Source organism: Adiantum capillus-veneris, chromosome 12, assembly GCF_014529385.1.
Source record: "Adiantum capillus-veneris isolate H3 chromosome 12, ASM1452938v2, whole genome shotgun sequence".
Taxonomy (NCBI): Eukaryota; Viridiplantae; Streptophyta; class Polypodiopsida; order Polypodiales; family Pteridaceae; genus Adiantum; species Adiantum capillus-veneris.
In genome coordinates, this window is record NC_140942.1 from 125,312,594 (window position 1) to 125,330,433 (window position 17,840).

Below are 17,840 nucleotides of genomic sequence, written 5' to 3' on the forward strand. Positions count from 1 at the left end.
ATGATGGCCTAGTAGCAAAGCTTTTTATACATGCGAGAGATCTGCTTGCAGAGCCTCTAACAATTAATGTTCAACCGTGCCATGTGCGAGGGCTTACATGATACTTAGAGTTTGTCTACTATCGTACCTATCTTCAAGTCAGGGGGCCCCATCATGGAGCCTGGGAACTACCGCACTATCATGATTGGACACACATTGGCACGGTTGTACGCATCCATCCTTGAACAACAGTTGAGTAGATGGGCAGAGAGAGAGGGTGTACGGGCAGCAGGACAGGTGGGTTTCAGGAGAGATGGGAGATGGGTCTATTGTTGCTTTGTGGATTTCTGCAAAGCCTTTGATATAGTGCCCAAAGCTAGATTGATGCGCAAACTGCAGGAGTTGGGGGTACCTATAGAGTTGATTTGGGGGATCATGGCTCTATACAAAGGGGATTTCTTATTTGGTTCACTCCATTATCGGAGTGAAACAGGAGTGCCCGCTACCTCCTACACTATTTGGCATGTATGTGGATGAGCTTTCTGACTACATTGAGAGGGATGGTTACAAAGGAGCACAGTTGGCAGGGAGATGGTTCCCACTATTGTTATATGCTGATGATATTGTGTTGATTTTTGACTCCCTGGAGGGAACGTAGCGTCACTTAGATGCTTTGTCCGCATTTGCTCATGATAATGGATTGTCTGTTAACCTGGGAAAAACCAAGGTTATGGTGTTTAACACCATACCACAGTGGGTCAGGAGGTCAACACCTACATTTATATATGGCCAGGAGACGGTGGAGTACACAAATGCGTACACCTACCTTGGGATAGTCTTTAGTGGACCAATGTTTTCATTGAGAAGAGCAGCAGAGACTAGACCGACGAGAGCTTATGCAGCCTTAGGAGGATTGGAGAGGATGTGTTCACAGGTTCAGTTTCAGGAACCTCGAAAAAAGCTCTGGCTTTTTGACACTCTAGTGGCTTTAGCTATGCTTTATGTAGTTCAGATTTAAGGACCCTCAGTGGACCACCATGGTAGATCTGGTAGCACTGATGGATGGAGATGTATGGAGAGGCCTTTAGTCTCTATGATCTCTCAGCCAAGGCCTCAGTGCCACATGAGATTATTCGAGTCGAGCTAGCTGCCCCCCCTCTCGTGGTTGAGGCACTTACTAGATCAGTATCCTTCATGCATAGTTTATGGCACCTCCCCAAAGACAGATATGCTCGGCTAGCCTTTGAGTCATCCCGACAGCTAGCGCTACAAGGGGATATTGTAACAGACTTGGACACTCCAAGTCGAGATTCTACCGCAACACCACAAGAATTCACTTCAAAACAGTTCACAGTTCACAATTGATTCGACACTAGCCCGACGGAGTTCCATGCCTAGAGATATTGGCCCCAAAGATCGGCGCCAATTTTTCTTTTTATATTAATCTGCAACTCAAAGTACAAAGGAGTGGTCGGGACTCACTCTCAGACTCTGCGTCCAAATGCTCTGAGAAGTGAGAGCCCAAACCACTAATAAATAGGTTTTTACAAGGGATGCTAAAAGCAGAGCCCAAAAGCTTCAAAATCAAAAGCCTTGCCAAATAAAGCAAAAGCTCTCTGTCTCTCACAAGCTCTCTCTTTTTTGTAAATAAAGCAGAGCTTTTAGCTCTCTCCCCTCTTTTGCGTAGAAAAGTAGGCCACGCAAAAGCTGCCCAAAATCAGCACTGTAAAACGCGGGCGTCCGTACATGCTGTCATGTGGCTGAATTTCCACAAAGTGAGCCGCATTTTCCGGGGTTGCCGTACAGCCAGCCACGTCAGCATTTCAGCCAATTGTATCCGGGATTGTCCATGCCACTGTGTGTTTGTACACATGGGCAGCCACGTCACCAGTTTGTGACAGATACAACATGTTGGCATGGGCAGATGACATCATGGTTTCATCATGGATAGATTGACTTTGTTTTGGTACTCCTTAGATTGCACCCTCCCTATCTCTCACACGGATAAGACCACTAGACTCCATACGTTAGGATCTAATTCAGTTGGAGATCAAGATCACATGGATACAGCCGACACAGGAGTTGGGCACGAGATGGCTATCTATAGAGAGCATCTTCTCCAACTAACAAAGGATGGATATGTGATCATACCGGCCTATACGAACACTCATTTGTCCCATGGGATACGATGTGGTATTGGTCAGATGCGCACATCATCACATCAGTTAGAGATTGAGACTGGGAGATTTAGGAGAGTACCAAGAGAGGCCAAAATTTGCCAGTTCTACCATATAGAACTAGAGATAGAGTTACTCACACACACTGTCCTTGCTTCACCCAAACTTTAGATAAATAATCTCGGCCCCTTACTCATATTGACATGCTTGATGATGCTTCAAATCCCCCTCCATCCACTTGGCATCCAATGTAGGATAATTTGTACACTCGATGGAGATCTGTTATAGAGAATGATAAATCTATGTAAGATCTGATGGAGAGAGTTGGAGAGCTATTGGTAGAGATGGAGGGGACCTAAGACCTCGAAAAGATTTTGTTAGTCTCTAGCTCCTAGTCTTTCAAGCGATGTAACGTGTAATGTAAGACTCTGACATGCACAATGATGAATTGGAACCTCCTCCTTACTAAGGCATCCTTTAAAAATTAATTTATTAGTACAATTATTTTCTTTTGGAGGAATGCTAAGCATAACGCAAATGTAAGAATATAGCAGAGGAAATTATGATGCTTTCAAGGGAATTTTTTTACAAAGTCTCGAACAATGTGTGTATGTGTGATGCAAAAATATATATTGTCACGTGATCACTTCACTTGCGCTACGTAGACATGCTTCTGCGACAGTCAAGCATGAGTCATTAGTTTAGGACCTAGCCTGGCACCTTTGTGAGCCTCTAGCAAGATGTGCATGTCCAAGCTAGTCATAGTAGCATACCCTCTCTTGCACAATACCGCATTTTAGCACTTAGGCATTTACTGCGCGTGAACCACCTCTTAAAGTGCATTTTATTAATAAGTGACTTTTCATTTACCCTTGTTGGAATGTAGGTAGGGCAAATGGCTGAAGGACCTATAAAAGAAATCCTTTGGGCACCAGTAGAAGGCAAAGGAGTAGTGAAGGAGCCTCTCAAGAACCAAGCTGTACCAAGTGCCACGGGAACAAGCAGTTCTCCATCATCGTTTTCAGCCCAGGAGGATCAGCGTTTTCAGCCAGCACGATTGCATCAGATTTCAGCCCTTGGTCTCGTCATGGTTGCAGTTCCCGCATTCAGCCATAGTGGCGCCGCCGTCGTCGTCATCGGCAACATCATCGTCGACGACATAGAACCCGATAGTCCCCGTAGTACCTTAGTACCCTTCAGTGCTCGGCAGTACCTAGCATCAGTATTATCAGTACCAGTACCCAACATCAGTAGCGTCAGTACCCATTAGCATCAACATCTCAGCATTTAGTCATTGTATCAGCATTGTGCAAGAATAAAGAAAGTACTTGCTCTGGCAACAGAGCAAGGGGGCCCTTGAGGGTTTGGGACCCGACATACCGTGTCCTCTCTCTCTCTCTCTCTCTCTCTCTCTCTCTCTCTCTTTTTTGGAAAAATAAGGGTTGTATATTACTGAGTACAACAGAATCCCCAACGGATGCCAAAATAGCCTGTCACGTGGGGTGTACAAGCTGAATGTAAGGATGAGAGCCACTATAGTGACAACTCGACTAGTACAATCTCATGGTGGTCTGTGTGATGAGTGGAGGAGAAACCACTGAGGAGGCGCATAATGCCATGTAATCTGTCCACCTGTAAGTGTGAAGAAGAGTGGAGATCTTGCCCAACGCCGAAGGAAATCAAATCGACGAGCCTCGGCTGCTCTAGATGTGCCTGAGGAAGAATCCCACTGCCAGATGAGGGTGTGAATGATGTCCAGCCAAATGATAGTGAGGGTATCCTGAAGGAGCTGCGGTGCCGCACTGAGAATATGAAGACAACGAGCTCTCCAAACATTCCAGAGTGCAATGCTGGTGATTACTGAGAAGATTTCATCACGTGTTTGAGGATCTCCTTGCCAAGCAATCTGTGGTAACATAGCCAAAGTCCCTCGTCTGTAACCAGTCGCGGTAAGCATAAGAGCTGGATCTGTGTCTGAGCCCTCGTAGAAAAGATGCGGTCCGAGTATCGGCATCAACCAGGAAACAGATCCCCAAGTGAGAAATCCATGCTGAACTCCAGCTCTGCTAAGTAAAAAACCAACTGCTAGCCAAACTGCATGAGAAGACGAGCATGACCAAAGGCAATGCGCAGGTGACTCAGGTAGGCGCAAAGAACATCGAGTACATAACAGATCGTGACCCATAGAAGCTAACCAAGTCCCAACTGGAAGTCCTGCATGTGCAATCATCCAAAGGAAAAAGGAAATACGACGAGCCACATGTAAATCCCAGATGGCTGACCAAAATTGCCGTAGATAGGCGTGTGAGAGACCTGAATGTAACCAGAAACGCATACGAGTGGGCTGCTCTGGGTGTTGTCTCATCAATGCGAATCTTCCAATTCTGACTGTATACTCAAAGAATGATACATGTGCGCCGGTAGGGTTAGAGTGAGGCCAATGCCACTCTCCTGGGTCCCAATAAAGCTGAGATAGGGCACAACCCTCCCACACCCAAAGCCTCCAGAGTGCAGCATCAGCGGAAGCGAAACGGGGGTCAACACAACGACGCTTCCCGCGGGAGCCAACTACTCGTATGGCCTCCCAGCGAGCATCGGGGTAGACAAGGTGCGGAGAGGTAGTAGCATAAGTCAGTCTAGCATGCATCCCCGAAGAGTAGTCAGTATCAACTGTGAACAGCATAGTGTCGAAACGAACTAGTAAGAGAGTGCTCTGATAGAAGAGGCCTTCCCAGCCACAATGTGGAGGCATCTGAACTGTACCGCGCATGACTGTGTCCCAGTGTGAAGGAATGGCGGAGCCAATCTCAAGCAGTCTGTCTGTTACCCCGCGACCAATGTCATAATGTTCTGCCACAAAATCTGCTTCCAGCATACGCGTCTCATGAAACAACCGCATAGAGGCAGCAGGTCCAGTGTCCCAAGCAGCCCAGTCAATGTGAGTCCTCTCTCCAAGCTGACGAGGTGGATTAACCGAAGAATCAAGAACTGCATCATTCCAAATGAGAGGTTGGCCCTCAATCTCCTCACGGCATGAGGGAGGTGAGCGTTTGATAGCGCGTCGCATGGATACCCAAATCTGAAGGAGCGAACGAATGAAGGGTGAGAGAGTGCTGGTGCACAAGGGGGCATCCGTGAAGAGAAAACGATACCCTGTTTGCCAAGTATGGCCATCTCTAGTTCCAAGGTGCGGAGTCGCTGTGGAAAGAGCGGCCTGAAGAAGCATCTTCCAAGGTTCTTGGCCGGGAAAAAGACCCCGAACAATAAGCTTGGTAAGATTGACGCGACTCTGTAATTCTGGATCAATAATGCCAAGGCCCCCCTTTGATCTAGGACGAATAATCGTGGACCAGCGAACTCGAGCACGAGTATCAGTAGTCCCATCTGTGCCACTCCATAAAAAGTTCCGCACGAGTCTGCGTAGCTGAGCTATCACACCAGAATGTAGCATCCAACAGGAGGCCGTATACCATACTGTAGCCAGAATGACCTGGTTGGCGACCAATGCGCGGCCAGCCAACGACAGATGACGTGAAGACCAATGACAAAGCTTCCTGCGAATAGACTGTAGCACAGGTGCAAACTGCTGCTGTGAGGAAACGTCAAATCCAACCTGGAAGCCCAGATATCTGCATGTTTGACCTGGCTGTAGCCATGTGAAACCATCAGTTACCCCCCAAGTAGGTAAGTCATCACTGCCAACCAATAACCCATAGGATTTATGCTAGTTAATGCGTGCACCACTGGCAATGCAAAAAACCTCCAGGGCTCCCCGCATGGCATCAAGAGCTGCTAACTCATAGCGCAACATCAGCATAGTGTCATCAGCAAACTCCTGATCGATAAGGTCCGGAGCTGAAGGTACTGGCATGGTCAAGCCACGAAATGCATGACTCTGAGCACGAAGAAAGTCTGACATAGTCTCGCCCACAAACAGATACAGATATGCTGCTAAAGGGCATCCCTGACGGACAGATCGAGAGAGCTCAAAACTGCGACTGACACGACCACCAATAGTAATAGCACTGCTGGCAGTTCTGAAGAGAGCGGAAATGCCTGAGATCCATCTTGAAGGGAAACCCATCCTAGCCAATGATCCTTCGAGAAACTCCCACTCAACACGATCGTATGCTTTCTCGAAGTCAAGGATGAAAAAAGTGAGAGGTTCCGAAGATGATCTGGCCCACTCTACTGCCTCATAAAAGGTGAAGATATTGTCCAGTATGCATCGATCCATAACAAAGCCTGTCTGAGAAGTGTGAATAATATCTGGTAAGAACGGTCGCAAGCGATGGTTGATCAGTAACGCTAATATTTTATAGATCGAAGGGAGGAGAGTAATAGGTCTCCACTGGCGAAGCTGATTGGTGTCACCCCCTTTCGGAATAAGAGATATGAGTCCTGAACAAAGATCTGGATGCATATAGCCTGATGAAAAGATATCTTGACAACCACGAAGCAGTGGTATATGCAATACATCCCAATAGGTTAAAAAGAAAGCTCTAGTGAGGCCGTCCTCTCCTGGACAGGAAGATGGATCTAGACTCTCGATAGCATCATGAAGCTCTGCAAGTGTGAATGGGGCTAACAAGATCTCTGCCATAGTGTCTGTACAACGATAGCGAGTGTGCTGCCAAATCTGCTCACGGGCAAGTAAAACCTCAGTAGTGCATACATCAGCAGTGAACAATGCCTCAAAATAATCTGCAGACATATCAAGAATAACATCAGGATGCATATGAAGTGTTCCTTGAGCATCGCACAAAGTCCTGAGGGTGGTGCCAGGAGGGCGCTCTTTATGCACAGTGAAGAAGTCCTTATTCATTCGATCAGCTTTAGCTATCCAATGAGATACTGAAGCATGATGAGTGAACTCAGACCTAGCCTCCTGTATGCTACGAATTTCCTGTATGAGTTCTGTCTGTCTAGCAGCGAGATAAGCATCCTGAGGCCACTCCTCAAGCAAGCGCTGTGTGGAACCAAGAGGAATGTGGAGGTCAGACTCACGTACTCTCAACTGACGATGAATACTAGCAGTTTGAGCACGGCAGTAAATACTAGACTGAGTAATGCAATGGGCAAGGAATTCTCCAGGGGAACCACAATAAGAAGCTCCCGTGGACCACAAGTCGCGAATCTGCTGCTGCAAAACTTCAGTGGTGAGAACACTGTCAGGGATGCGGCAGCCTCGTCTCTGTGTAGTGGATCTAGTGAAAGAGATAAACAATGAGCTGGGAAAATGATCTGAGAGGCTGTTCCCTCGCCAAATAGTAGTAAATCCACCTAGAGCTGCTGCCCAAGGGCCAATGTAAAAACGATCAAGGCGCTCTAATAGTCTTCCCTGTTGTCTCTGAAACCCCCACGAGTAATGAAGTGAAGCGGGGTGATGACCGAAAGAGGGTATGTGCCAGGCATCAACACCTTGAATAGCTAGAAGAAATCGATCCCAAGCCGGTTGCTCATCTGGAGAAATGGATGATAGAACTGGGGGAGTGAGCGATCGCCAATCAGAGTCGCTCTCGACGTTGTTGAAATCGCCTCCAACAACCCAAGAGTCCACAGTAGGTAGAGCAGCAACCAAGGACGACCAAAAAGTAGCTCTCTCCCGAGGAGTAGTGGGTGCATATACTGACATAAAGCCAATGGTAGAGTCCCGAATCCGAATAGAAACATAGACTGCTCTGCCAGCAACAAGGGTGCCATGCTGCTGAACTGATGCCAAGTATCGTGACCCCACTGAGATACATACACCGCAACTCTGTCCATGAATGCCTAGAGCAGGCTCCCAAAAAGTGTGAGCGCCCGAGGGCATGAGATTACCAAAGGGACTGGCAATCTTATGCTCCTATACTAGTAATACATCCACAGTGCCTACTACATGAGCATGTAAATCTCTGCGAAGTAAAAGCTTGCGTGAACCTCTTACCCGAGAAGTCTGTAAACCATTAGTATTCCAAGAAACTACATGTAAATCCATAGTCTGCATGGAAGAATTGATAAAGCATCTGACTAACTGCGCATCTTCTTGGAGGCAGCTGGGCCATCCAAGGGATGAGCTTCTGGCGGGAGGAAAGCAACACGTAAGCCCTCTCTAAAATATGGCGTCTCATTGCACCAACTGCTTGTTTACATTGCATGACCGATGCTGCAGCTTTAACACCCCAAATGTGCATAGACATAGGAAGCACCACATCTGAGGATACATGAATGATCATAGGCAATGAATAGCAAGCATAAACATCACTCCATTCCATTGCACCAATACAGGAAGGGAAGTGTGGAGACAATACATCTGGAGCGGAAGTAGTCAACCATAAATTAAGCTGAACCATAGTTTGTGCATGCACAAAATGCAGAACCTGATCCTCGTTCCATTCCTGTGCTGCATGGAATGGAAGGAAAAAGGAATGGGTAGGCTGAGAGCGACTGCCTATTAAAGAGGGAACACAACCTGACTTGTGATGCATAAGGTAGAGCTGCACCCGCAATGGTCCTTCTGAGTCACCGCACATTTCAGCTCGATGAGTGCCCCACGAAAGAGGGCAAGAACTTAGAAAACTACGAGGGACATAAGTATGGGTGGCTGAGGGAGGGGGTGGACCAGAAGGTGGAGGGGGGGGAGTAAGGGCGAGAGGGAGAGGAGGAAAAGGAAGAGGGAGCAACGGTGAAGGATCCATCTGCATGGGAATAGGAACCTCGGGAATAGGGGAAGGAGCAGGCAAGGGAACTACGACAAGGGAAGGAGGAGCTGGTAGCAGAGGTAAGTGATCCTGGGCTGAGGAAGAAGAATGGTGAGGAGAAGCTGGGGATAAGGGAGTGGCAGAAACTTGAGAGGGAGCAGGAGAGTTAACACTGGGGGTTGCTTGCGGAGTGGGTTGCTGACGAGGACGGAAGGAATGGTTACGACCTACTGTTTGCCATGCAGTCTCAGTAGGAACTGAAGTAGAGGGAGGAACATGGACGATTGAAGCTCTGGGAGCACCCTTAGGCTGCTGAGGTGCTCGAGTAGTAGCAGTAGGAGCCGGCTGTGGCTGACCACGTGACTGAGTGTGGGTGCCACGAGCTGTCTGTTGTTGTCGCCGATGGCGTGGTTGAGTGGGGCAATCGCGTGCCAAGTGTCCCATCTCATGACAATGTAAACATTGTCCTGGGCGTCCAGTGACTACCATTCGGCAAGAGTAGTCTCGATCACGCACCGCCACTGTAACTTTATCTGGCAATGTAGTATCCCCAAACACCAAGACCTGAATGCGAGGTGGACCAGATGAGAAGATACAGGATCCTGGGACTACTGTGCCAAAATGAGCAGCAATCATCTGAAGGAGATGCTCATCAATAAAATGGAGAGGCATATCCGGGAAGGAAAGCGTCAGAGGGAATCGGGGGATAAGATGTCTACTGTCAAACTCCTCAATAGTGAACTCTGGATACCACCTTGTCAAGTATATCATTCTGCGATCAGAGAGTATCGGGGAGCGAGCCAGGAGAGCTGAGGCAGTGGCGGGATCTGAAAGACGTACCATGAATATGCCTCTCCCAAGTAATGTAAGTTCCAAGACACGTCCCTGCAGTCTGACACCAATCACGTATAGAAGAGCGAGGTGGAGACTGTCCAATCATCCGGCCAACCAAGGCATGCTGTGCCAAGTGTTGAATTTTGGAGTCAATGCGTGTCAACAAGTCACCAGTACAATCCACGCGATAGGCAATTGGTGATGGAGCGCCGTGTGTGGCACTCAAGACCGGCAAAGCCGCCATGAAGAATGGGCTAGACTGGTAAACGGGAAAAGCAAGACCCAAAGCGAAGCTTGAACTCTTTCACTCTCTCTCTCGTTCTCTCCTTCCCTTGCAAGGTTTAGAACGATGCACACGGGAAGGGTTGAAACAGGTGGGGTTGACAGACTGTCAGGGTTTCAGAGAATTAGGGTTTTCGGGGAATTAGGGTTTCATGAAATTAGGGTTTGCAGAGATTAGGGTTTCAGGGGGGACTCAGAGGCCAGTAGGCGAGAAACTGTTGCAGCAAGGTTCGGGTGTAGAAACTGTTGCAGCAGCAGACTGCGTGCGCGATATGTGGCAACAGCAGAGCTCGCGCGCAGGTTTGCAGCAGCAGCTGTTCGCGTGCGCAGGCTTGCTGTTCGTAGGGTTCGCGCGCAGGTGACGGGCTCGCTGTTCGCGCAGGTGACGGGCTCCTCTCGCTCTCTCTCTCTCTCTCTCCGACTCTAATCTCTCTCTCTCTCTCTCTCTCTCTCTCTCTCTCTCTCTCTCTCTCTCTCTCTCTCTCTCTCTCTCTCTCTCTCTCGCTCTCTCTCTCTCTCTCTCTGCGCGCGCCACTGCTGCTGCTGCTGAACCCGTTGTGGCTGACCTGTTGCGACTGCACGTTGCCAAGGCTGTAGCACTTGCCGCTGCCTCACTGTTGCAGCATTACCAAGTGCACCAGGCCCGCTGCCCCCAATCTCTCACACATGGATACATACCCACACACACACTACACACATACACGCATACACACACGTACTCCCTCTCTTCCCCTTCTCCCCTCTTCTTCACAATATGAAGAGAGGGTAGTTACGAAGACAACCATGTCTTCCCCCATCATCAAGACGCCGGCATCGACAATGAAGACAACCTTCATGCTCACGAACAAGAGGCTTGCACAATTGGAGAAGGACATGAAAGAATGGCGGATGGAGAGAGAGATATGGGAGGAGGAGAAAGCCACCTTCATCAAGCTATGGAACGAAGAGAAGGAGAACATGAGAGCGGACATCCAAAATCTCAAAGAGGAGAAGGAGAGAAGGGAACGGGAGAACGAGGAGAGGGAGAGATGGAGGAAAGAGCAAGAAGAGATGAAGGCACAAATCGATCTCCTTCATGCTTCCATCACATCCCTCACCCCCGAGGAAGGAGAGATTAAAGAGGAGGCTAAGGAAGCCCTCAAGGAGGAGATCACCAAAGCCCTCACCGCAAGCATTGAGGACAAATTAGAGGCCACCAAAGAAGGATGGGTCGAAGTGGTCAAAAAGAACATCAAGAAGGTAGCAAGAGGCCCAAAAAGATGAGGTACTCATCGTACACACAACCATCGAGGAGGAGAAGATGCGACAAGCTCGCCGTCTCAATGTGCGAGTGACCGGCATCAAAGAAGAAGAAGGGTCTACACCCGAGAGCGATGGGAAAGCTTTATGCAAGAAAGTGGGATACAAGGAAGAAGAGATCCCTTTCTCCAAAGCTTGGAGAGCCGGCAAAGATCCAAAGAAGAGAGCTCTCATCCTCCAATTCATCTCCGAGGAGTCTCGAACTTCTTTCCTCCGAAAGAGGGTCATCTTGAGAGGGCTAGAAGGCCCCCCGATTTATCTTGATGATGACCTCACAAAGATGCAACAAGATCACCGTCGCGCGTGCATGCCTAGAGTCCACCAAGCCCGCAAAGAAGGGAAGAAGGCAGTATATCGAGATGGTAGGGTTATCATTGATGGCAAGACCATCGCATAGGGACTCGCGGCCTGTGGGACACACGAGGAGATTCATGTCACGGTTTGGAATTGCAATGGAGACCTATGGACACACCCAGAGAGACTTGAGGAGGTGATGAGAGGTCGAGACATCATTCTACTTACAGAGACACACGAGAGCCCAGAGAGAGGGTTACCACGGATACATGGATTCTAGTGGGAGTCTCTACATCGGGGATGTATGCGCCAGCCCACCACTCGCGGCTCAGGAGGAGTGGCCATACTCTTTAGACAGGGGCTTCACAGCAGACTACAGATTGTTGCCCGGGACCCACAGGCCCGCTACTTGTGGATTCGCCTCGAGCTCTCACGAGACAGGATCGTCTACATTGCCCTTTGCTACTTTGCTCCCACAGGCTCCAGATTCGCCCCTATTGAGCAGGAGTCACCGTACGCATGCCTCACGGAGGAGATTATGGAGTACTCCACACTGGGTGAAGTCTTCCTTATGGGAGACTTCAATGCTCGTACGCGCAGTGAGCAGTGTGAGGCATATGACCACGAGGACCCAGAGGCACTACACACTCTAGATGAGGAGGCTACTATGAGAGATACAGCAGACAGAGCTCCAGTCACAGCCTACGGACGACATCTACTTCGACTTGGCTCCCAGCACCGTCTCGTTATTTATAACGGGATGGTCCAGTGGCCCACCTCAGGGGGCCTGACTTGTATGTCACATGGAGTTGCAGAGGGAGGGGGGAGTACAGTCGACTATATTCTGGGACCCAGGGAGGCTGCACACCTTATCACATCCTTCACCATTCCACCCATACCCATCGGAGCCGACCACACATACCTCTCTTTCTCCATCACCGGAGATACCATCCCACACAGCTCCACAGCACACACTCCACACACCACCATCCATTTCACACATGAGCTAGCCTCTCTTTACTCGGCCGAGGTCGAGCATGGCCTATGCCTCCTCCACCCATCCACACCACTCTCAGTTCTCACATCACATATCTCTTCCGTTCTCCACACTTCAGCTATTAGCTCTTTTCCACACACCACTCACACAGGACGCACTCCCCCCCCCCCGGGACTATGCCTCAGAACCGCCGGTATGATGATGAGTGCAGAGAGCTATACCGACGCCTCCGTGCACGGCGAGCCTTAGGAGAGATCACAGAGAGAGAGGCCAGACGGCATATGAAGACGCTGACACGCCAAAAGCGGCGAGCATTCGAAGAGGCACAGGAGCTTGAGCTATACCGCCTATTCATGAGCATGGATAGCGCGACGGCATGGCGCACCCTGCGCGAGCCACGTCCGACTACAGCTATTGAGGATCCACAGATATGGCATGATTATGCTGAGCGACTTTACGAGGTGCCAGGGCAGCCTCCTATCCCACAGCCACACGAGCCATGCCCCACGTGCTCCTCCTTCTTTACAGCAGAGATGGTAGAGAGGGCCATACGCCGCATGCAGCACAGACGATCAGCTGACCATACTGGATTACAGAGTGAGCACATCATTTATGCGGCCTCCACTATAGCCCCGTTGATTGCACATGTCTTCAACCGGGCTATAGGGGAGGGCTTCCCAGAGGAGTGGACACAGCACACCATAGTGCCTATCCACAAATCTGGCGACACCCTGGACCCAGGGAACTACAGGACTATCATGATTGGCCACACGATGGCCAAGCTATATGGAGCAGTACTTGAGGCACCTCTCAACTACTACGCAGAGATCGAGGGTTTACGAGCTCCAGGCCAGGCAGGTTTCAGACGAGCTTTCTCCACCACTGATCACATCTTCGTTCTGCGCTGCCTCATTGATGGGGCAAAGGCGTGGAAGAAGAGGCTTTACTGCTGCTTTGTGGATTTCCGCAAGGCCTTTGACACAGTCCCACGCGAGAGACTCTTCCAGCGCCTTCACAGCATTGGGGTACCAACAGAGATGATTTGGGCCATATATGCTCTCTACGAGAAGGTGACGGGTCGAGTTCGTTGCCCAGGCGGTTTTTCAGAGACCATTGCTAGCACCATTGGTGTTAAGCAAGGATGCCCACTCTCCACGACACTCTTTGGGCTCTACATCGACGAGATCTCCGACTACATACTGCGAGCAGGAGGAGAGGGGAGCGACTTGGCAGGTACTCCGGTCCACATCATGTTATATGCTGATGATATTGTGTTGATTTCAGAGTCACCCGAGGGCTTGCAACGCCATCTTGAGGCCTTGGACGAATTCAGCACACACAGGGGGTTGACTGTGAACCTTGGCAAAACCAAGGTTATGATCTTTCACACATCCAGTGCAGTGAGGAGCGCTGCCACCTTCACTGCAGCAGGAGGACAGGTTGATGTAGTCACCTCCTATGTCTACCTTGGCATCACATTCACCAACCTACCAGGACCCTTCACTATGAGGCAGGCTGCTGCTGACAGGCTCACCCGAGGATATGCAGCTCTGGCCATGCTAGAGCGGAGATGCCACCAGACACACTTTCAGGAACCCCGCACGAAGGGGTGGCTTTTCGACACCTTAGTCACCCCGGCCTTGATGTACTCGGTGGCAGTATGGGCACCAGGATTGACAGCTGACCAGTGGACACAGCTTGAGAGGCCACAGGTATGTATGATCTCACGCTTGCTCCGCAGCAAGAAGACAGTGCCACATGACATTATTAGAGCCGAGCTCGCCACACCACCTATGGTGGTAGAGGCACTATTCCAGACAGTCTGCTTCATCCAAAGGATGAGAGAGCTACCTCCTGACAGACTTACTCGTAGAGCATTTGAGGCAGCTATACAGCTATCAGAGAGTGGGCATGAGAGAGCATGGTACTCATAGGTCAGAGCATGGTTTGAGGGACACGGTCTTGACATGGAGAGCCTACCACCATTCCAGTACGACCTTCACTCACCATATGTTCACCTCTCTCGCAGTGAGAGGAACTTGGTATTGAGACAGGATCTGTGGCAGCTATACACTAGGAGAGTCTGGGAGTCACCTGGCTTGGGGACGAGGATGTCAGATTACAGAGACCAGTTTCTCACCATATTGTCTGGGGGGTTCATACAGAGACCACGCTACATGGACACATATATGCCACATAGCTCACGGGTGGCGATTGGTCAGCTGAGAGTGGCTTCACACAGGTTAGAGATTGAGATCGGGAGACATACTGGTGTTCCCAGGGAGGAGCGAGTCTGCAGAGCCTGCACAGAGGAGGTGGAGAGTGAGGAGCACTTTGTATGTAGATGCAGAGCATACACTGAGATCAGAGGCAGGTATGAGGCCTTATTCAGAGGACAGCCCACTCTCCGAGAGATCATGGACTCTCGAGATCAGAGACAGCTCGGACGGTTCTTACTAGAGATACAGAGCCATCGGGACACACTACTACAGCCACACACAGCTACACAGACAGAGGGGAGACAGTCGCAACTCACAGACTTCTTTTAGAGGATTGCCGCCCCTCCCTCACCGACACTCAGAGGGGAGTGACACTCCCACAGGCGGAGGTGAGCCGAGCTAGACGACGACCACGAGTCACAGGCTACAGGGGCGCGAGCTCCCACCACCGACAGATCGAGGAGATCCGAGCCCGGGAGCGCCGTGCCACTGAGGAGCGAGTGGCCCAGATGAGGGCCGACCCGACAGCTTTCATTCGGGTAGCCTTGGCACCAGACCCGCCCATGTACCACATCTTACATCCCCCCATTAGTACAGGATGGAGCTAGATAGCTTGATGCATTCTTATGATTGTACTACCTTGAGCATATAGACATGCATATACCCCTAGAGATAGAGCTCCATCCCTCCTCAGATACCCCACTACCTACATTCAGTTCAGTTTTGTATCAGTTTTGTTTCATTTGTCTTTCCGATAGACAGATGACATACACACCATGTACATTTGATTTGTCTCATAGGCCGATTTCGGCCTGACATAGACGTTAAAAATCTTTCTTTCTTTCTTTCTTTCTTTCTCTCTCTCTCTCTCCCCCCTCGGATTATACTTACTGGAGATTCACAAACACAGAGAGGACCTCTTGAAGAGGGGCACAATGAGAGAGATCCAGCGACAGCGAAAGATTACAGATTTCTTTCAGTCACAGACAGAGGAGTTCGAGAAGCCCCCACAACATAACAACACCAGAGGCACCAGAGGCGTAGTACTTGATCGGGCGATAAGAGGTGGGGCGGTCCCGTCGCCCACGGATGAGGGGGCCCTCTCGATATCGACGCAGAGTGCGACAGAGGATCCATACCATACTGGCGCGACATAGGAGCCGTCCCGGATACTGATGCCTCGACTGTCAGAGAGCTCCATTGTATCAACTCACCCTTTGTATCAGCTTTCACCCCACCCCCATACCCACTATTTTATTTTCTTTTCAGTTCTTTGTACTTTTGTACCCAGACCTGGTATTAGATTCACCACATGTAACCTTTTGGTCTCATAGGTCATTTTGGCCTTTTGAAGACGTTAATATTACATTTCATTTCATTTCTCTCTCTCTCTCTTTCTTTCAGTTCAATTCATTTCTTTCAAGTGAAGTAAAGTAATCCCTATGTTTGTTCGGAGTACTAGATCCAAGCCTGAATTGATAAACACTTTTGCTGCTCCTGACATGTATCCATATGTTTGTGTGCATCTTGCATGCGTTTTCTTACTGTGAAGAGTTAAACTTACAAATAGAGCAAGGTCAGTGTTGTTTGGGCTGTTAATTACAAATTATGATGCCAGCATTCTGTGATGTGTAAGATATGCAACAATTTCTCTGGAATTGGTTCTGTGAGATCGTTAAGGTTTTGCTTGTGTGAATGTGATCTTGTAGGTCATTATACAAAGAGCTGCAGATAATTTTTCTCTTAAAGAACTATACAGATATTGGAAGGACCACAAGGAACTTAATGGTATGTATCCCAACTTTTTCGGAGCTCTAAGGTACAAAGACGTCACCCACTGCGCCGAAGCGATGCTGAAACCGGAAGCTCTGAAAGAGGCTATAGAGATTGGGGAGAGGTTTTTTCCTGGACTGGTGTGTTTTTCTTATCTGTAAAACATATGTTGGCATGCTATATTATCTTTTTAGTGGTGGTACTTGCAATTCTCTGACCGTGACTTAGTTGTGGCAGGTACTAACCATCGTGCATGAGAGGAATGAACACATGGTAAAAAAGCTTAGAGAGATGAAGGGAAGTATTGTTTGTATAGTTGGTGCTTTGCATGTTACAGGCATGCAGAAGCTGTGGGAACAGGCTGAGCGCAAATTTAATCAAAACCGAGCTTTGCCGATTGTGTACTGAGAGGAAAGTTTCCAACTAGAAAGATAGCAGCAGAGCTTATCTGGCGATCCTTGCAAAGCCGCAAGAGATCATTTTTGGAAGCCTAGTGTTTCGCTGCATCCCTTAGCATTGACATTGTTGAATTTAACCACCATCAGTTTTGATTTTGATGGTAAATGTACTTTGGAAGTTGGCTTTGTGAGACCAATTCCTTTGTTTCTAGAATGTAGGTAGTATTCTCGAGTTGGTGCTTTATGTGTAAGCACTCCCACATCCGTTCCAAAGCTAGATAAATTGTCTCGACGACTTTCAACTTGGATGGACACTTACTTACATGGCCTGCTGAGCTTCTGTCTGGTGTAGTGCGCACATGGTGCGTTCATGGTTCAGCCGTTGGCACCATGAATGCCCTCCCAAAGCCTGCCTCTTAGCGCACATTGGTGACGGTCGGTCATCCAACGTTTTAAGCTGATTATATTCTGACGTCCGTGATCCAGACCAGCCACCAATCAGCACCCCGCACATCTCCTCGCTCACAGTTTTTGCAGATGCGCGGCCCTTCTCTCTTCCCGCGCAGTGAATGCTTAAGCATTCACGTGAGCAAGAATTGGTTTTTTTTTGGGGGGGAGGGGAGGCTTCATTACAGTACAGTCGTTCTCCCACCGTTCGTGAGAAGACAGGTGTGTGGTGAGCCAGCCTGCACTTTCCTGCTGAACAGACCTCTCGAACGCCTCATGTGCGTAGCATGTGTGTAAGGGCTGGGTTGCACCCAGGGGTAGTGGGATTAGCGAGGGGTAGTTGTAACACTGGGTCGCACCCACTTGAGAAAGAAAAGCCATCTTGAATCTAGGAGAACATGTGTGTAATATTCTCCTTCCTCATTGGTCTACCTTTTCTAGAAATAAGGAGAGCTTCTCTT

The 17,840-nt window shown here is 49.2% G+C and overlaps 1 protein-coding gene across 2 annotated transcripts in view; it reads left to right on the top strand.

Moving 5' to 3' along the window:
• LOC147446473 (uncharacterized) overlaps window positions 1–17,164 on the top strand; it is a 67,057-nt gene extending 49,893 nt beyond the window's left edge. For both annotated transcript variants that reach the window (XM_086526244.1, XM_086526245.1), the window contains 2 exons: window positions 16,471–16,674; window positions 16,772–17,164. In XM_086526244.1, coding sequence (XP_086382370.1) covers window positions 16,471–16,674; window positions 16,772–16,942 — 375 coding nt within the window. In that variant the 3' untranslated portion in view covers window positions 16,943–17,164. The remainder of the gene's footprint in view (window positions 1–16,470; window positions 16,675–16,771) is intronic.
• The last annotated feature ends 676 nt before the right edge of the window (window positions 17,165–17,840 follow it).